At 41.4% G+C, this 21,042-nt stretch overlaps 1 protein-coding gene across 6 annotated transcripts in view; it reads left to right on the top strand.

Annotated features, from left to right (window-relative positions):
- The window catches only part of ABHD6 (abhydrolase domain containing 6, acylglycerol lipase), a 55,140-nt gene that overhangs the window by 20,905 nt on the left and 13,193 nt on the right, over window positions 1-21,042 (top strand). For 5 of the 6 annotated variants that reach the window (XM_034956738.3, XM_008964029.4, XM_003811625.6 and 2 more), the window contains 4 exons: window positions 8,820-8,976; window positions 10,967-11,080; window positions 12,573-12,705; window positions 16,302-16,459. In XM_034956738.3, coding sequence (XP_034812629.1) covers window positions 8,842-8,976; window positions 10,967-11,080; window positions 12,573-12,705; window positions 16,302-16,459 — 540 coding nt within the window. In that variant the 5' untranslated portion in view covers window positions 8,820-8,841. Of the gene's footprint in view, window positions 1-7,738; window positions 7,922-8,819; window positions 8,977-10,966; window positions 11,081-12,572; window positions 12,706-16,301; window positions 16,460-21,042 lie in introns of all 6 variants that reach the window. The other variant, XM_008964031.4, reaches the window with a different exon arrangement.

Here is a 21,042-nt window from a genome sequence, read left to right on the forward strand (position 1 = left end):
ATTAAATTGTATCTCCTTTTACTGTGTTACAAAGCATGAGCAGTGTGAAAGATGTAGCAGCCCTGATCTGAGCCTTTCTCCTTGTTGGAATCAGAAGGTTAACAGTCAAAAAGAAAGTGACTTTCTCATGATGTGCTTCATTGCCTTTTCATGCCACTGTCCAATTATCAAATGAAATTGCCCTTCCCACCCCCATGGTGTACATCCCCTGATGAAGGGAGCATCGAAATAGACCTGGTTCCTCTCTGTGCTATAGGTAAGCCCATTGAGATCTAACTGGGACTTCAGGAAGTCGGAACTCACTTCTCTACGTAGAAGAGTCCAGAGAGGGTGTTATGCCCTTTATCTGCCCTCCTTTCTGGCTCCTTTTTGTTTCACTTGAGTGTGGAATTTTCCGCCTGCCAGCCAAGCTCTGATCCTTGAAAGGAAACTAATTGAATGGAAGGGAGCTTTTCATCTTTTGCTCTTGCTCTCTGGGGGCGGGAGTGGGGAGTTGTGACCCCCTCCCAAGTCACCCGGGACCCACCTTCTGCATTCAGAAAGCAAGACTCACTCTGAAGCTGAAACGCTGTTGCCCTTGCAGTGCTGGTAGCAGGAGTTCTGTGCTTTGTAGGCTAAGGCTCCTGGATGACCCCTGACATGGAGAAGGCAGAGTTGCATGCCCCTTCTCATGGCCTCGTCAAGGCATCATGGACTGCCACACACAAAACGCCGTTTTTATTAACGACATGAAATTGAAGGAGAGAACGCAATTCACTGATGTGGCTCGTAACCATGGATATGGTCACATACAGAGGTGTGATTATGTAAAGGTTAATTCCACCCACCTCATGTGGAAACTAGCTTCAATGCTGCATAGTCCCCCAACAGTTCCCTGGGCTGTCGAGGAGAAGGCTTTCAGAGTAAGGGTGTTAGGGTAATTTTGATGTTTCATTTGTAATGAGAAAAATAAGTTGATAGCAAATAATTTGCTTTTTAAATTAAGTTAAAATTCACATAACATAAAAGTCACCATTTTAAAGTGTACAATTCAAGGCTGGGCACAATGGCTCACACCTGTAATCCCAGCACTTTGGGAGGCTAAGGCGGGAGGATCACTTGAGGCCAGGAGTTTGAGACTAGCCTGGCCAACATGGCGAAACCCCGTCTCTATTAAAAATACAAAAAATTAGCCAGGCATGGTGGTACGTGCCTGTAATTCCAGCTACCTGGGAGGCTGAGGCAGAAGAATCGCTTGAACCCAGGAAGCGGAGGTTGCAGTGAGCCGAGATCGTGCCACTACACTTCAGCCTGGGTGACAGAGGTGAGACTCTGTCTAAATAAATAAATAAATGAAACATAAATATAAATATAAATAAATAAAATGTACAATTCAGTGGTTTTAATATATTCAGAGTGTTGTACAACCATTACCACTATCTAATTTCAAATATTTCCATCTCCCCAAAGGAGTCCCCATACCTAGTAGCCATCACTCCCAGTTTCTCCCTCACTTCATCTTCTGGCAACCACTCATCTACTTCCTGTCTTTTTAGATGTGCCCATTACGGACATTTCACGTGAATGGGGTTATACAATGTGTGACCTTTGTGTCTGGTTTCTCTCACTTAGCATAATGTTTTCAAGGTTCGTCCATGTTGTAGCATGCATCACTCCTTCACTTTCTGTTGTGGTTAAATAATATTCCATTGTGTGTATATACAGTTTGTTCATCCATTCATCTGTTGATGGACACTTGGGTTGTTTCCACATTTTGGCTATTATGAATAATGCTGCATAGCAAATAATTCACTTTTATTAACAAATAATACCACAAAAAAACCAGAGAAGCCCCACAGTGCAGAGCATTCAGAGCCTCTTTAATTGGCAATATGGATGCATGGGGTCTTAAAGCCTGCCCATGCCTGTCACCCAGCTCAGTGCCATGGCTGAAAGACAAACACAATGCTCTTTATTTTGTGAACTCAGGCACACAGGCCAAGAAGAAAACCCAGCTGGTTGGGGAAGATGAAAATCCTAGAAAACCTTTCAGATCATGCCAGGTGGCATTGTGACACGGGGGATTATGATTTTAATAATAAAACCCATGATGCCATTGCAGAGAGCTGTCAGCAATCCTGTGAGGCACTTCCTCCGCATCACTGAAATGCACAGACTGCTTCCTCCAAATAGCCTCACCGCAAGTGACATTTACACAGTGGTTGTCATAGAATGAGCAGCATCACCATGAGTCACTTATATCCCTTAACCACAGCGACTCCTCCGAAGGCCTTCATTTGCTCAGCTGCCAGTGATGACCACCAGTGGGTTCACCTCGCAGACCTAGGTGGGTCAGGTTAATTTTCAGGATTGCTACACAAACAGGATCAGCAGGCAGTAGAGGTAGCTTGGCACCCAGTCCCCGTTCCCCGCTGCCCTGCCATATGAGCATAAGGGTTTGGTGAAGTCATCACATCGTGCAAGCTCCTGGAGTTCCCTCTGGGATCGTCTCAGCTCCTCAGGGAACAAGAACAGGTGTCCCCAGTAGGCCACAGCAAGTCTTCAGAGCAGCTCTCTCTGGGTCTAAGTGTCCCTGGAGCATGGCCAGCACACTTCCACAACACCGTGGACTATGGCTGCTCCTGCAGGAGGTACCAAATGCTTCAACGTGAGTCAACAGAGAGCCACACTGGGGATGCTGTGGCCACTGCGGTTGACATCAGGTCTGATTTTCATTGTGTAATGAAAATATCAGGACTGTTCACAAGATGAAAACGACTGAGATTTTCTAAGATTTTTGTTTTCCCAAAGAAACTCAGTTGTGAAATCAAGGTAAGAAATCATAGTGAACAGTTCACTTATATAAATATAAGAAAGAAAAGGGGATAAGAATTGGAAAAGAAGAAATAATAATAATCTGACATTGTTTGCAGATGACACAATTGGGTCATAGAAAGTCCAAAAAAATCTATAAATAATTTGTTGGAATTAATAAGTGAATTTGGAAAATTACAGCTCATGCTTGTAATTTCAGCACTTTGGGAGGCAGAGGTGGGCGATTGCTTGAGCCCAGGAGTTTAAGACCAGCCTAGGCTGCTCACTGCAACCTCTACCTCCCAGGCTCAAGTGATCCTCCCACCTCAGCTTCTAGAGTAACTGGGGCTACAGGTGTGTGCCACCTTGCCAGCTAATTTTTGCAGGTTTTTGTAGAGACAGGCTCAAACTCCTGGGTTCAAGCGATCCACCCACCTCGCCCTCCCAAAGCTCTGGGATTACAGTTGTGAGCCACCATGCCCGGCCTGGTTCTTTCTTTTTATTGTGGTAAAATATACATAACTTTAAAAAATGGAAAATAAGTGTTGGTGAGGATGTGGAGAGATTGGAACCCCCTATGCACTGCTGTTGGGAATGTAAAATAGTATAGTTACTATGCACAAATTTGTCGGCTCCCCAGAAAGTTATACATTTAACATAACATCCAGCAATTCCATTTATGAGTGTAAATCCCAAAGAATTGGAAGCAGGGTCTCAATGTGTGCACCAATGTCCATAGCAGCATTCTTTGCAATAGTGAAAAGATAGAAATAACCTAAATGTCCAACAGACAGATGGATAAACAAAATGTGGTATATACACAATAGAATATTATTCAGCCTTAAAAAGGAATGACACTCTGATTCATGCTATTAACACAACATGGATGAACCTTGAGAACAACTGTGCTAAGTGAAACTAACCAGACACAAAAGGACAAATTTTGTGTGATTCCACTTTTACCCAGAATAGACAAACTCATAGAGAAAGTAGAATAGAGGTTGCTAGGGGACTGGGGGAAATGAGGAGTTAATGTTTAATGGGTTCAGAGTTTCTATTTAGGATGACGAAAAGTTCTAGAAATGGATAGTGGTGGTAGTTTTACAATGTTGTGTAATGTCATTGATCATACACTTGTTAAAATGGTAAATGTTTACGTTATGTCTGTTTTACCACAGTATAAAAAAATCTGTAAGTACTTTTCTTCAGAAGTTCCTGTTAACTAGACAGAGACTTATAGGATGAGGACTCTGGGCTCCAGGAGACTTTATTAAAGAGGAACCCCGAGGAGGTCCTCTTTGGGGCTTTTCTATTTAGGTCAATAGAGCCTTCAATGACTTCTGTCCCTGAAACAGGAGCAGTTTGGCTCTTGTACTGAGATTGTAAAAGATCTTGCTCCTGAGACATTCATTCATCCCACCTTAATTCTTCTCTTTGTTTCTGTTCTGTAAGGTTCTGCTTTTGTGAATTAGAGGTAATCTATTCTCTATTATCTATTATCATTAAACCAAAGAAGATTTTTTCCATCTGGGCCATGGGTCTTTCAGAATTTTTCAGCTGGCCTGGTATCTTAGAGTCATCTTCCTACTCTTTCGTTGAGGGGATCATTTGAAAATATTAGTTCTCTGGGCTGGGCACGGTGGCTCACGCCTGTAATCCCAGCACTTTGGGAGGCTGAGGGAGGCAGATCATCTGAGGTCAGGAGTTCAAGAGCAGCCTAGCCAACATGGTGAAACCCTGTCTCTACTAAAAAAATAAAAAAATTGGAGGCTAGGCGTTGTGGCCCACGCCTGTAATCCCAGCACTTTGGAAGGCCGAGGTGGGTAGATCACGAGGTCAGGAGTTTGAGACCAGCCTGGCCAACATGGTGAAACCCCGTCTCTACTACAAATATGAAAATTAGCCAGGCGTGGTGGCACGCGCCTGTAGTCCCAGCTACTTGGGAGGCTGAAGTGGGAGAATTGCTTGAAAGCAGAAGGTGGAGGTTGCAGTGAGCCGAGATCATACCACTGCATTCCAGCCTGGGCAACAGAGCAAGACTCCGTCTAAAAAATAAAAATAAAAATAAACAAAAACAAAAATTAGCCGAGCGTGGTGGCACACACCTGTAATCCCAGCTACTCAGGAGGCTGAGGCGGGAGAATCACTTGAACCCGGGAGGTGGAGGTTGCAGTGAACTGAGATTGTGCCACTGCACTCCAGCCTGGGCAACGAGAGTGAAACTCCGTATCAAAAAAAAAAAAAAAAAGAAAAAATATTAGTTTTCCAGCTTCTTGTTTCTGGAGCCTAGGTAAACTTGTCCAGTGGATGTACCAATTAAATGAAAAATATCGAGTAGTACCAAAGAGCTCTGTCTGATAATGAGAAGCCCTCAATTCCTGAATCCAGCAGTCTGGCCGCCTTCCAACCCTGTGTCTCTTCATTCTGGTTCAAGTCATACTTGGCTCTCCCCCAGGCCCTTGCCTCTGCCGTCTCTACCTCCTGGCACACCTTCTCCAGCTTCCAGCTGATATATGTTGAGTATCCAGTAGTCTGCTGAAGTTTCACCTTTTCCACCAGGTCCTTCCAGCTCTTCCATGATCTCACACTGTACTTTGTATGAGAGTTATAGAGAATTTGATGATTATAAAAATGTAACCCATTCGAGCCCCAGTCCCGGTACCAAAAATAAAAAATAATAAATAATTTAAAAATAAAAAGGTAACACAAAGAAAATGTAAATTACCCATAACCCCCGGAATGATTAATTTTCTTCAATGCTTCTTTTGTTCTTCCCACCTCTCTCCCCCACCACTTCATCTGTGTATACTTAACAGTTTTTTTTTTTAACAGAATTGGAATCAATAGTATTTAAAAAAAATTGGGTCCTGTTTTTTCACTTGACATCATGTCATAAATATTTTTCCATGTTATTGAATATTCTTTGAAAACTCCATTTTAAATAATAGCAAAATAAGACATCACCTAGCTATATGGTAGTTTATCTAATATATTTCCTATTCATGGACACTAAAGTTAGTATTGATTTTTTCTAATTTAAACAACACATAACGCTGGCTGGAACACTTTAAAAATATTCTTTTTCAAAGTTTCTACTTATTTCCTTGAGACAGATTATTCTTGGAATTATACTTACTAGGTCAACAAGGGGCATGAGGTTTCAAAGATTCTTGATATTTTATGCCAGATTGCTTTCTTAGAAAGCCTGAACTTTATAACTGGTTATATAAACGCACACACACACACACACACACACACACACACACACACACACACGCCAGGTGCAGTGGCTCAGTGGCAGGATCACTTGAGTTCGAGACCAGCCCGGGCAGTACAGGGAGACCCAGTCTCTACCTAAAAAATAAAAAAATTAGCCAGGCATGGTATATGCACCTGTAATTTCAGCTATTCAGGAGGATGAGGTGGGAGGATCAGTTGGGCTTAGGAGGACAGGGCTGCAGTGAACCGTGATTGTGTCACTGCACTCCAGCCTGGGTGACAGAGTAAGACCCCATCTCAACAAAAAACCCCACCACTTTTCTAATTTAGAAGCTCATAAAGGGTGTTCATATTTTTTTCTTTATTAATTTTTTATTTAAAAATTTGGGGGGTACATAGTAGGTATATATGGGGTACATGAGATGTTTTGATACAGGTATGCCATGTGAAATAAGCACATCATGGAGAATGGGATATCCATCCCCTCAAGCATTTATCCTTTGAGTTACAAACAATCCAGTTACACTCTTCAAGTTATTTAAAAATTTACAACTATTATTGACTATAGTCACCCTATTGTGCTATCAATAGTAGGTCTTATTCATTCTTTCTATTTTTTTTTGTACCCATTAACCATCCCCACTTCTCCCCTACCCCCAGCTACTCATCTCCGCCTCTGGTAACCATCCTTCTACTCTCTATGCCCATGAGTTCCATTGTTTTGATTTTTAGATCCCATAAATAAGTGAGAGCATGTGATGTTTGTCTTTCTGCGTCTGGCTTACTTCACTTAACATAATGATCTCCAGTTCCATCCATGTTGGTGCACTATTCATATTTTTAATTACTAGTGAACTTGAACATGTTTTTTATGTTTGTTAGTCATTAATATCTTTTCTACTCTAAGGTACCTTTTCATTTATTTTGCCTAGTGTTGAATTAGGGTTTTAGCATGGTTGAGATCAATTTGTAAGCTTTTTATTTATTAAGGATATCATTCTGCAGCTGTCATATTCATTGCAAATATTTCCCCTAATTTTTCCTTTAATTTTTGGCAAATGATATATTTGGAAGGACAAAATCATCTTTACATAATACTAATAACTATCATGTACTGAATACTTACCATGTGCTGGGCATTGAACAAAACTTTGTACATGGATTACCTCATCATTTAATCTTTGCCATATTCTTAGTGGAATGCAGCATTTCCTCATATTATAAGATTATATAGTTATTCCATTTTGTGTTGCTACAGCAGAATGCCACAGACTAGGTAATTTATAAAGAAAAGAAATTTGTTTGGCTTATTGTTCTGGAGGTTGGGAAGCCCAAGAGAATGGCACCAATATCTGGCAAGGGCCTTCCTGCTGTGTCATCCCGTGGTGGAAGGTAGAAGGACAAGAGACTATAAGAGTGAGCCAGAAGCAAGAGGGGACCAGACTCACTTTTATCAGGAATCTACTCCCTCAATAATAGCATTAATCTATTTATGAAGGCAAAACTGTCAGGGCCTAATTACCTCTTAACAGTCCCACTTCACAATGGCAATTAAATTTCAACATGAGTTTTGGAGGGGACATTCAAAGTCAGTAAGTGAATGAGCTGGGATGTGAATGGATGAACAAAGTCATGTTATGATTTAGAATTTTAAAATATGCTTGCCTTGCTGTAAGAAGAGCTTTTAAGCTAACCAATGCTATTATGTTCTTTACGTTTTGAGTAGGCAATGCAGTCATTAAAAAAGTTTCAAAAGAAACCAACCAGGTGTGGTTTAACCAGCTGGACATCTGTAACCCAAGCACTTTGGGAGGCCAAGGTGGATGGATCACTTGAGGCCAGGAGTTTGAGACTGGCCTGGCCGACATGGCGAAACCCTGTGTCTACTAAAAATACAAAAATTAGGCAGGTATGGTGGTGTGCACCTGTAACCCTAGATACAGGCTGAGGCACAAGAATTGCTTGAACCTGGGAGGTGGAGGTTGCAGTGAGCTAAAATTGCCCCAGCATGGGTGACAGAGCGAGACTCTATCTAAAAAAAAAAAAAAAAAAAAAAAAAAACCTGACCAAACAAACAACAACAACAACAAAAAACCTTATGTATGCTCTCACATTTTTTGTATGCGGATAAAAGTAAATGAATATATATCTTCTCTCCCTCTCTGCTTATTTTACACAAAGAGTTAAGACCAGTCAGTTTAGGTTATTTGCTTTTGCAAGACTTGGCTACGTCTTTAGTGTGAAGTATCTTACAAAGTGCACCTCTGATTGAATTAATTATCTCTCATCTTGGAGGGATTCACCATGCAGAGAGTTCAATTTGTTTAGATGGTAATTTCATATTGAAATTGATTTTGGGCCAAAGTCCAGCACTGCCAAGTCTTATGTAACCAGCAGAAGCTGAGCTTTCAACCAGCTGCCATATGTTATGAGGAACAAAGCCAGAGGACCAGTGCAGATGGTTCTCAAGAAATAAGTTATCACTCTCAAAGTCTCTAGAAAGACATATTATCAAAAGGTTATCATGTGTGGCATGCTTCTTAAGAAAACACCGCATTTCCCTTCCTAGAGTGATTAGTAAAATATATACCAAAATAGTTCATTTAAGGTGTTCTCTGTAATGGTTTGGCTTTGCGTTCCTTGAGGGTAAAGCTCAGGAGGACTCTAGAGACTGATGGAGGACAAGGGCTGGAGAAGTGTTTGTGTTATCACTAAGGAAGACTTATAGAGAGGACCTGTGCCCATCTTGAAGCCACTCATCTAGAGCTTACTGATTTTGTTTTGTCTTTATTTCCCACCCCCTCCAGGTACTGGCGGAGGACATTGGGCATGCAAGTCCGCTATGTTCACCATGAAGACTATCAGTTCTGTTATTCCTTCCGGGGCAGGCCTGGGCACAAACCCTCCATCCTCATGCTCCACGGATTCTCTGCCCACAAGGATATGTGGCTCAGTGTGGTCAAGGTGCAATTCTCGATTCTTCTCTCTTATAAGAAAAGGGAGTTGGGTGCTGTGGCTCATGCCTATAATCCCAGCACTTTGGGAGCCTGAGGCAGGAGGATTGCTTGAGTCCAGGAGTTCAAAACCAGCCTGGACAACATAAAGAAACCCTGTCTCTACAAAAAATTAAAAATTAGCCAGGTGTGGTGGCTCATGCCTGTAGTCCCGGCTACTCAGGAGACTGAGGTGGGAAGATTGCTTGAGCCTGGGGGGTCAAGTCTTCAGTGAGCCATGATCATGCCACTGCACTTAGCCTGGGCAACAGAATAAGACTCTGTCTCAAAAAAAAATAAAAATAAAAATAAAAAAAGGAAGAAGAAGAAAAGGGTTTCCATTAGGACATGATGTCATCAACAATGGTATAAAGCAAAGGGAACTCAGAACTGTGGTGGTTCAAGTCATATTAGAACTAATGCAGTGTGGCCTGGCACAGTGGCTCATACCTGTAATCCCAGCACTTTGGGGAGGCCAAGGCAGGCAGATCACTTGAGCCCAGGAGTTTGAGACCAGCCTGGGCAGCATAGGGAGACTCCGTCTCTACAAAAAAATACAAAAAAATTAGCCAGGCATGGTGGCATGCACCTGTAGTCCCAGCTACTTTGGAGGCTGAGATGGGAGAATCACCTGAGCCTGGGAAGTCAAGGCTGCAGTGAACCAAGATCGTGCTATACCACACTCCAGCCTGGGCGACAGGAGTGAGACCCTGTCTCAAAACAAACAAACAAACTAATGCAATATGTTACTCATTCTTTTGTCAGAAAAAAATTATTGAGTTGAATATTATATATAAAACGTATGGCTTAGAAATCTTTTCACCTCATGGATATTTCTTTGGGGAGGCTTCTGACACAGCTGCATCTCAGAACTGCTGTGAGATCAGAGTTGAGCTTTTAAAAGTCATTTTTTTTGTACTCCCAAGTTTCGTCTCTTTCTTCCCCTCCATATTCTTCCTTCATTCCTTCTTTTCCTTTCCTTCCCACTCCCTCTTCTACGTCTGCTTTTTTCTTTTCCTTTGCCATTTAGAGAAACAGTCTTGATCTAGCAGCTTTCTGGAAGAGTTTTCCAAGTCACTTTTTGTCTTGGTTTACTTGGGTGTGGCAACTTGCTGCCCTTGGTAAGAGTGATCAGGTGTGAAGGTTGGGGCTGGCAGAATCTTGGGCAGGAAGCATCCCTGGCTCCCACCTCAGGCAAGACCATACCTGAGGGATCCCAAGTATCATCTACACCAGTAGGTGAAGACTCACACACCCTCTAGTTAGTTGTATTCTTATTTCCAAATTCCACTATGAGGACAGTCATTTTCATGCCTTGATGAACTTCGTGTCCCCTCCTCAGATAAACGTCTTTCTTATAACTGGATGTTTGTTTGTTGGTAACTTAAGTTTCTCAGTTTCCTGGTTAAAAGTGGTACATATCTAAATGGAAGAAGGTGTTTTAGGATAATAATAATTTGGAAAAGTAGACCTTAATGTAAAAAGAAACCAAACAAGCCAGAATCGGGGTGATCAGATGTGGTTCTTGGAGAAAACATTGCTCCTGTTGGCTCTGGAGCTGGCTAGGATATGAGAGAACAGAACCATCCCTTCCAGTTCCAAGTCAGCAGCTGCATGGCTGGAGTCAGTGTGGAAGGGGTGAGGGAAAGGACGAGGCAGTACGTGTCAACTAGTGTGAAGAAAAAGCAAGAGACTTAAGCCTGCTGCCCCGACTTTGTCCCCTTTTTACAGGCATCTCCTGAGCCTGCTTCCATCTATGTATTAGCCTTTGTGGGCCTCTGCTCCCGATGAGGCTACTGGCAATGCTTATTCAATTACTGGGGTAAAACACTGAGTGGCCAAGACCCATACATCCCCAGGGATGGCTGTCTGGGTCACTGTACATGGGGCAACCTCCCAAGAAAATGGGCAGACATGTTTTGCACACCACATACTGACTCTCTGGGTCTGTGTGTCCTCAGTTCCTTCCAAAGAACCTGCACTTGGTCTGCGTGGACATGCCAGGACATGAGGGCACCACCCGCTCCTCCCTGGATGACCTGTCCATAGATGGGCAAGTTAAGAGGATACACCAGGTAAGCAGGAGGCTCTACCAAAGATTGCCCAGACTGTCTCAGCCACCATTGCATGTCCGAGTCTGGAGAGCAGGGAAGGGAGTCCTGTGCTACCTCATGACCAGTCTCCTGTACATTCTGTCTACGAGTGATGGCAAGCCAAATGGCAACCTGATGATATCTCCGGTTGGCAATGGAGGGCCAGGGCTTATTACAGACTTAAGCCTATTGCAGTTGTTTGTAACGAAATACAATCTGAGCATTTTCTCAACTCTTTGAAAAGGGGTTTAGAATTTCTTAAAACCAATTCCCTTCCTAGGGATCTCTTTTTCTGCTCACCAGTTATATGATAACAGTAATAGCCCCTCTGCCTAGCTGGGGAGGGTGTTCTTCACATTATAACGTACTTTAGCATCTATTGCTAGCACCTATTTTAGAATCTATCTCTAGCCTTCTGTGGCTAAGCTTTCAAGATCATAGGAGTTTAAGAGCCATTTCAGAATGGGGTAGCCTGTAAGTTTCAGGCTGCCTTAAGTATTTTCCCCCAAATGAGGATATTTAATATCTGCCTCCTCCATTAAACTGTTTTTTAAATTCGGTCAGGAACCTTGTCTTTTTAGCTCTTTGCTGTGTTTTCAGCATCTAATCATAGTTTCCTGTACGTAATAGATATCCAATGAATATTTTTTAGAATGCTGGATAGTTGGGTGGATGGCTGATTGGATGATTGGATGGATAGATGGATGGATGGTTGAATAGACAAATGGATGGGTAGTTATATGAATGGATGGTCAGATGGACGAGAAGAGCTTTAAATTAGCGCAGGAGCCCTCAAACTACAGCCCATGAGCTATGTTTAGCTTGTATCTATTTTTGTAAACTAAATTTTACTGGAAAACAGCCACACTCACTCATTTATTTAATACATATTACCTTTGACTGCTTTTGTCTGCAACAGCAGAGTTGAATAGTTGCAACAGATCATATGGCTCTCAAAGCAGAAAATGTTTACTCTCTGGACCTTTATAGAAAACTTCATCAGCCTGGACAATATGGTGAAACCTCATCTCTACAAAAAAAAAAAAAAAAAAAATTAGCCAGATGTGGTGGTGCATGCCTATAGCTCTAGCTACTCGGGAGGCTGAGATGGGAGGATCACCTGAGCCCCAGAGGTGAGCCATGATCATGCCACTGCACTGCAGCCTGGGTGACAGAGTGAGACCCTGTCTCAGAAAAAAAGAAAAGAAAGAAAAGTTTGCTGACTCATTAATTAGCAGAATCCCTGTTGATTTTATATTTATAAATGACCTCTCAATCTCTTGTGCCAGACAAAGAGAAGTCCATGCATGCCACAGGGCTCATCTTATAATGGATCCAGTAGAGTTTCAGACTCTCTTTAAACAGTAGTCATTTTCAGTTGTCCATAGGAAGTCCAGGGGGCTTCTATGCTGTAATCACCATTGCCATTGTCTACAGCTGTATAACCAAGCTGCTTTCTCATTTCCCTTCCTAGTTTGTAGAATGCCTGAAGCTGAACAAAAAACCTTTCCACCTGGTAGGCACCTCCATGGGTGGCCAGGTGGCTGGGGTGTATGCTGCTTACTACCCATCGGATGTCTCCAGCCTGTGTCTCGTGTGTCCTGCTGGTAAGTTATGAAGCTGAAACATCCCTCGGCAGGGATGAATCCCTGAAGAAACAAGTAGCTAGTGTCTGCTATGACCGTTTTTTGGAATCATCTTTTTGATGTATGCTTGAGAGATATGCAGTGTTTTACTGATAACTCTAACCAACCAATAGTTATATAATCATAATCATAACCAGACTGATTTTGAAAATATAGAGCCAGCCTTGTTACACCAAGAATTTGAGATGGGGCCAGGCACAGTGGCTCATGCCTGTAAACATTTAAAATTAAAAAAAAAAAAAAGGAATGTTTGAGGTGGTTGATTAAAATGTATATAGTGCTTTGCAGCACATACTTTGAAATATAATGTTACTATTAACATCCAACATTTATCGGGCTCTTACGAGCTAAGCTCTTTATATGAATTTAATTCTTGCAGTAGCCCTGTGAGGTAAAGGTACTATAATTATGCCCCTCTCCTTTTTTGGTAAAAACTGAGAGATCTTTATTTATTATAATAAGATCTTAAAAAAAATCAAACTTTAGTTTCTCTACTGTTATATGTACATATGTCAACGTGAAGTGTAACATGTTCTCCGATATTACCGTTTGAAGTTGGATTTTTAAATTTGTTTTTCTTCCATAAGTCTTTAGACTTGTATTTATAATATATAATAGATAAAAATCATATTTTTTCTCTCCTCTATCTCCCCCTCTCTGTTTGTTTTTTTTTCTTTTTTTTTCTTTTTGAGACAGAGTCTGTTGCTCAGACTGGAGTGCAGTGGTGCAATCATGGCTCACTGCAGCCTTGACTTCCCAGGTTCAAGCAATTCTTGTGCCTCAGCCACCCAAGTAGCTGAGATTACAGGTGTGTGCCACCATGCCCAGCTAATTTTTTGTATTTTCAGTAGAGGTGGAGTTTCGCAATGTTGCCTAGGCAAACTTGAATCCTGTTGGCCAGGATCCTGTTGGCCTGAGTCCCCTGAACTCCTGGCCTCAAGTGATCTGCCCGCCTCCACCTCCCAAAGTGCTGGGAATAGGCGTGAGCCACCGCACCCGGCCTCTCTCTCCCTCTCCCTTTGGTGTTTTATTGGGGTATTATTTACACATAGTAAATTGTCTAAATTTAAATGTGCATCTCAATGACTTTTTACGTATGCACTTACCATGCAGGTCAAGATATTATGCCCATTTTATAAATGGGAACGTTGAGGCACAAAGAAATTACATTAGTGCCAAAACCACAGTAGGAACAGAGCCCAGGCTGCCTGACTCCAGAACCCAAGCTGTGATGTTTGGAAGTCCTTGCATATTTACTGCCTCCTTTTAATGACTCATATCTTCTACTTCCTCTGTATGATTCAACTAGAATCCAGCCATGAATTGAACATTTAATGACTTTTACTGAAACTTAACTAAATTGACCTTTAAAATCCTTCTGCCACTCTGAAAGCTAATCATTTTCGATATGTTAAGGACATTGAAATCGAAGAGAAGATACCAAAGGGTCTTCTCCTCTCTTTTTTTCAAGTAGCATATCTGAAATAATTTGATCTTATAATAATAAGTTTGAGAATTGAAGGAACAGCATCTATGGAAGGTTTTTAGATTTTAAATCACTTACAGGAAGTAAAATCTAACTGGCTTTTTCAAGTATAGGTTCATTTGCTCAGAGAAAAAATTGACATCCGAATTTCAACTGGAAATTTAAAATTAAGTTTGTATGTGAAAACTAAAAAGTAGAAATAAATTCAGGATTATATTCTACCAAGAGTTTTAAAACAAACTTTCTAAAAATTTTGAAATAATTTTAAATTTACAGAAAAATTGCAGAGATATTAGAGAGCCCCATATAACCTTTATTCAGTTTCCCCATTAATAGCTCACATTACCACAGTAAATTTGTCACAACTAAGAAACCAACATTAGTATATTACTGTTAACTAAATTCCAGGCTTTATTTGGATTTCATTTAGTTTTTCAACTCATGTCCTTTTTCTGTTCTGGGATCCAGTCCAGGATATACCACGTGACATCTAACCTAGGTTTAGTTTTAAAGAGAGGGGAAATAGATAATGTCATCTGCTTCATGGCATCGTGAAAGCCATACATCATACCCATGTTAGATTTAAAGGGTTTGCTGGACATAGATTTGTAAAGCGTGGGTTTCTGCATCACGACCAATATTATTGATGCTACTGCCTTTCTTTGTAAAATCTAGCTCTTTTCTAGATTTTTCTGGGTGAGGTAGCTCACACCTGTAATCCCAACACTTTGGGAGGCTAAGAGAGGAGGATTGCTTGAGGCCAGGAGTTCAAGACCAGCCTAAGGGAGACCCCATCTCTGCAAAAATATAAAATTTAAAAAAAATCTAACATGCACACATATGTTTATTGCAGCACTATTTACAATAGCAAAGACTTGGAACTAACCCAAATGCCCATCAATGATAAACTGGATAAAGAAAATGTGGCACATATACACCATGGAATACTATGCAGCCATAAAAAAGAATGATTTCATGTCCTTTGCAAGGACATGGATGAAGCTGGAAGCATCATTCTCAACAAACTAACACAGGAACAGAAAACCAAACACCGCATGTTCTCACTCATAAGTGGGAGTTGAACAGTGAGAAGACATGGACACAGAAAGGGGAACATCACACACTGGGGCCTGTCAGAGGGTGGAGGTCACAGGGAGGGAGAGCATTAGGACAAATGCCGAATGCATGAGGGGCTTAAAACCTAGATGATGGGTTGATAGGTGCAGCAAACCACCATGGCACATGTATACCTATGTAACAAACCTGCACGTTCTGCCCATGTATCCCAGAACTTAAAGTAAAAAAAGAAAAAAAAAATCTAATTATTTGGCTAAGCTAAATGCCTAGAAATTTGCTCCATGCTGGAAGTGAAAATTAGTTTTGCCCTCTTGCATACATAGCATCAGCTTCTGTGGACTCTCGTGTCATGCCCTGAGGTGATGGGAGATAATGAGCAATCTCAATTTTGCTCTCCTAGAGGAAGAGCAACTGTGGAGAAGGCAGCAGGGTTGCTGCCCTAAAGCAAGGGACAGCTGGGAAGACTCCCAGTCCCCCTGTGTTTTATCATTGACCCCAAATAAGAGAGTACCACGTGGGTCCAGGCCAAGGGAAGGAGTGTCATTCATGCCAGCCCTATGTTTTCTTCCGGTCATGTATTTCCTCACATTTCCCATCAACACTCAGATGTGCTTAGGCAAGTTGTCTTCTAGGCTAACCCTCCTTAAATTCTATCATACATATGAATCCCCTGGCAACTTGTGAGAAGGCAAATTCTGGTTCAAGAGGCTCAGGGAGGGGCAGTGTCTGCATTTCTTTTGGGCTTTTGATGCTCCTGGTCCATGGACTACAGTGTGAGTGACCAGTCCCTGAAATATGTGGAAGGATTTTTTTGTGTGTTTCTCAGTGTGGTTTTGATTTGAGCAAGGATGGCAGTACCAACAAAAAAGAAATCTACTCATGAAATAAACCTGAAATATATTAACTCTGGGCTGCTGTCAGAAGTTCCCTATATAAAATGGGATTGGTAAGAAGGTGGATGTATCATCAAGCCATTTGGGTTTGAATCCCACAGGCCTGCAGTACTCAACTGACAATCAATTTGTACAACGGCTCAAAGAACTGCAGGGCTCTGCCGCCGTGGAGAAGATTCCCTTGATCCCGTCTACCCCAGAAGAGATGAGTGAAATGCTTCAGCTCTGCTCCTATGTCCGCTTCAAGGTGCCCCAGCAGGTAACGTGGTTGCAGCAGCGACACAACTACCCTCCCCAGAGGCCCGGGGGCGAGTACCAGCTTCCTGCACGTATTCCCTCCTTCACCTACTCATTGACTACTTCTTGTCCTCTTCTGCATATATTCAGCAAGTGTCTCTGCAGTGCCTGTAACACGCTGGGCACTGTGCTGGCACAGTGATCAATAAAGACAAGAAGGTCCCTGGGCAGACACAGTCCAGTGGGGGAGGCAGACAATAACAGGTAAACAATGAACTACCAGTGGTCATGAGTTTTATAGCAGAAATGAAGATGGTGTAGTGATTGAATACAGGGAGGCAGGGGTGGCTTTGATAAGCCTCTTCTAGGGACAGCATATGCAGAGGTGGAAAAACATACATATTCAAGACAAAGGAAGCCAGGGTAGCTGGAGCCCCAAGAATAAGAGAATGGTGAAGATGGAGTTAGAAAGGGAGGCAGGGGCTAAATCAGAGATACTCAATTGAAAAAAAAAAAAATCTCAGGACCCCTTATACTCTTTTTTTTTTTTTTCCCAGACAGAGTCTCACTCTGTCACCTAGGCTGGAGTGCAGTGGCATGATCTCGGCTCACTGCAACCTCTGCCTCCCAGGTTCAAGCGATTCTTCTGCCTCAGCCTCCTGAGTAGCTGGGATTATAGGTGTGCGCCACCACGCCTGGCTAATTTTTCATTTTTAGTAGAGATGGGGTTTCACCATGTTGGTCAGGCTGGTCTCAAACTCCTGACCCTGTGATCCATCCACCTCAGCCTCCCAAAGTGCTGGGATTACAGGCTTGAGCCACCTCACCTGGCTAGGACCCCTTATCCTCTTTTTTATTTTTTAAATATACTTTAAGTTCTAGGGTGCATGTGCACAGATTGCAGGTTTCATACATAAGTATGCATGTGCCATGTTGGTTTGCTGCACCCATCAACTCACCATTCACGTTAGGTATTTCTCCTAATGCTATCCTTCCCCCAGCCCCCTACCCCCTGCCCAGTGTCCAAGTGTTCTAATTGTTCAGTTCCCACCTATGAGTGAGAACATGTGGTGTTTGGTTTTCTTTCCTTGTGATAGTTTGCTGAGAATGATGGTTTCCAGCTTCATCCATGTCCCTGTAAAGGACATGAACTCATCCTTTTTATGGCTGCATAGTATTCCATGGTCTATATGTGTCACATTTTCTTAATCCAGTCTACCGTTGATAGATATTTGGGTTGGTTCCAAGTCTTTGCTGCTGTGAATAGTGCTGCAATAAACATACGTGTACATGTGTCTTTATAGTAGCATGATTTATAATTCTTAGGGTATATACCTAGTAATGGGATTGCTGGGTCAAATGGTATTTCTAGTTCTAGATCCTTGAGGAATCGCCACACTGTCTTCCACAATGGTTGAACTACTTTACACTCCCACCAACAGTGTAAAAGCGTTCCTATTTCTCCACATCCTCTCCAGCATCTGTTGTTTCCTGACTTTTTAATGATTGCCATTCTAACTGGTGTGAGATAGCATCTCATTGTGGTTTTGATTTGCATTTCTCTGATGACCAGTGAAGATGAGCAGTTTTTCATGTGTCTGTTGGCTGCATAGATGTCTTCTTTTGAGAAGTGTCTGTTCATATCCTTTGCCCACTTTTTGATGGGGTTGTTTTTTTTCTGATAAATTTGTTTGAGTTCTTTGTGGATTCTGGATATTAGCCCTTTGTCAGATGGGCAGATTGCAAAAATTTTCTCCCATTCTGTAGGTTGCCTGTTCACTCTGATGGCAGTTTCTTTTGCTGTGCAGAAGCTCTTTAGTTTAATTAGATCCCATTCGTCTATTTTGGCTTTTGTTGCCATTGCTTTTGGTGTTTTAGTCGTGAAGTCCTTGCCCATGCCTGTTTCCTGAATGGTATTGCCTAGGTTTTCTTCTAGGGTTTTTATGGTTTTAGGTCTAACATTTAAGTCTTTAATCCATATTGAATTAATTTTTGTATAAGGTGTAAGGAAAGGATCCAGTTTCAGCTTTCTACATATGGCTAGCCAGTTTTCCCAGCACCATTTGTTAAATAGGGAATCCTTTCCCCATTTCTTGTTTTTGTCAGGTTTGTCAAAGATCAGATGGTTATAGATGTGTGGTGTTATTTCTGAGGCCTCTGTTCTGTTCCATTTGTCTATATATCTGTTTTTGTACCAGTACCATGCTGTTTTGATTACTGTAGCCTTGTAGTATAGTTTGAAGTCAGGTAGCTTGGTGCTTCCAGCTTTGTTCTTTTTGCTTAGAATTGTCTTGGCAATGCAGGCTCTTTTTTGGTTCCATATGAACTTTAAAGTAGTTTTTTCCAATTCTGTGAAGAAAGTCATTGGTAGCTTGATGGGGATGGCATTGAATCTATAAATTACCTTGGGCGGTATGGCCATTTTCATGATATTGATTCTTACTATCCATGAGCATGGAATGTTGTTCCATTTGTTAGTGTCCTCTTTTATTTCGTTGAGCAGTGGTTTGTAGTTCTCCTTGAAGAGGTCCTTCACATCCCTTGTAAGTTGGATTCCTAGGTATTTTATTCTCTTTGTAGCAATTGTGAATGGGAGTTCACTCATGATCTGGCTCTCTGTTTGTCTGTTATTGGTGTATAGGAATGCTTGTGATTTTTGCACATTGATTTTGTATCCTGAGACTTTGCTGAAGTTGCTTATCAGCTTAAGGAGATTTGGGGCTGAGACAATGGGATTTTCTAAATATACAATCATGTCATCTGTAAATGGACAATTTGACTTCCTCTTTTCCTAACTGAATATCCTTTATTTATTTCTCTTGCCTGATTGCCCTGGGCAGAACTTCCAACACTATATTGAATAGGAGTGGTGAGAGAGGGCATCCTTGTCTTGTTCCAGTTTTCAAAGGGAATGCTTCCAGTTTTTGCCCATTCAGTATGATATTGGCTGTGGGTTTGTCATAAATAGCTCTTATTATTTTGAGATATATTCCATTAATACCTAGTTTATTGAGAGTTTTTAGCATGAAGGGGTGTTGAATTTTGTCAAAGGTCTTTTCTGCAACTATTGAGATAATCATGTGGTGTTTGTCATTCGTTCTATTTATGTGATGGGTTACATTTATTGATTTGTGTATGTTGAACCAGCCTTACATCTCAGAGATGAAGCCGACTTGATCGTGGTGGATAAGCTTTCTGATGTGCTGCTGGATTCGGTTTGCCAGTATTTTATTGAGGATTTTCACATCGATGTTCATCCGGAATATTGGTCTAAAATTCTCTTTTTTTGTTGTGTCTCTGCCAGGCTTTGGCATCAGGATGATGCAGGCCTCATAAAATGAGTTAGGGAGGATTCCCTCTTTATTGATTGGAATCGTTTCTGAAGGAATGGTACCAGCTCCTCTTTGTACCTCTGGTAGAATTCGCCTGTAAATCTGTCTGGTCCTGGACTTTTTTTGGTTGGTAAGCTATTAATTATTGCCTCAATTTCAGAGCCTGTTATTAGTCTATTCAGAGATTCAACTTCTTCCTGGTTTAGTCTTGGGAGGGTGTATGTGTCCAGGAATTTATCCATTTCTTCTAGATTTTCTAGTTAATTTGCATAGAGGTGTTTATAGTATTCTCTGATGGTAGTTTGTATTTCTGTGGGATCGGTGGTGATATCCCCTTTATCATTTTTTATTGTGTCTATTTGATTCTTCTCTCTTTTCTTCTTTATTAGTCTTGCTAGCGGTCTGTCAATTTTGTTGATCTTTTCAAAAAACCAGCTCCTGGATTCATTGATTTTTTGAAGGGTTTTTTGTGTCTCTATCTCTTTCAGTTCTGTTCTGATCTTAGTTATTTCTTGCCTTCTGCTGGCTTTTGAATGTGTTTGTCCTTGCTTCTCTAGTTCTTTTAATTGTGATGTTAGGGTGTCAATTTTAGATCTTTCTTGCTTTCTCTTGTGGGCATTTAGTGCTATAAATTTCCCTCTACACACTGCTTTAAATGTGTCCCAGAGATCTTGGTACATTGTATCTTTGTTCTCGTTGGTTTCAAAGAACATCTTTATTTCTGCCTTCATTTTGATATTTGCCCAGTAGTCATTAAGGAGCAGGTTGTTCAGTTTCCATGTAGTTGTGCAATTTTGAGTGAGTTTCTTAATCCTGAGCTCTAATTTGATCGCACTGTGGTCTGAGAGACAGTTTGTTGTGATTTCTGTTCTTTTACATTTGCTGAGGAGAGCTTTACTTCCAATTATGTGGTCAATTTTAGAATAAGTGTGATGTGGTGCTAAGAAGAATGTATATTCTGTTGATTTGGGGTGGAGAGTTCTGTAGATGTCTATTAGGTCTGCTTGGTGCAGAGCTGAGTTCAAGTCCTGGATATCCTTGTTAACCTTCTGTCTCATTGATCTGTCTAGTATTGACAGTGGGGTGTTAAAGTCTCCCATTATTATTGTGTGGGAGTCTAAGTCTCTTTGTAGGTCTCTAAGAACTTGCTTTATGAATCTGGGTGCTCCTGTATTGGGTGCATATATATTTAGGATAGTTAGCTCTTGTTGAATTGATCCCTTTACCATTATGTAATGGCCTTCTTTGTCTCTTTTGATCTTTGTTGGTTTAA

Source organism: Pan paniscus, chromosome 2 (genome assembly GCF_029289425.2).
Source record: "Pan paniscus chromosome 2, NHGRI_mPanPan1-v2.0_pri, whole genome shotgun sequence".
NCBI lineage: Eukaryota > Metazoa > Chordata > Mammalia > Primates > Hominidae > Pan > Pan paniscus.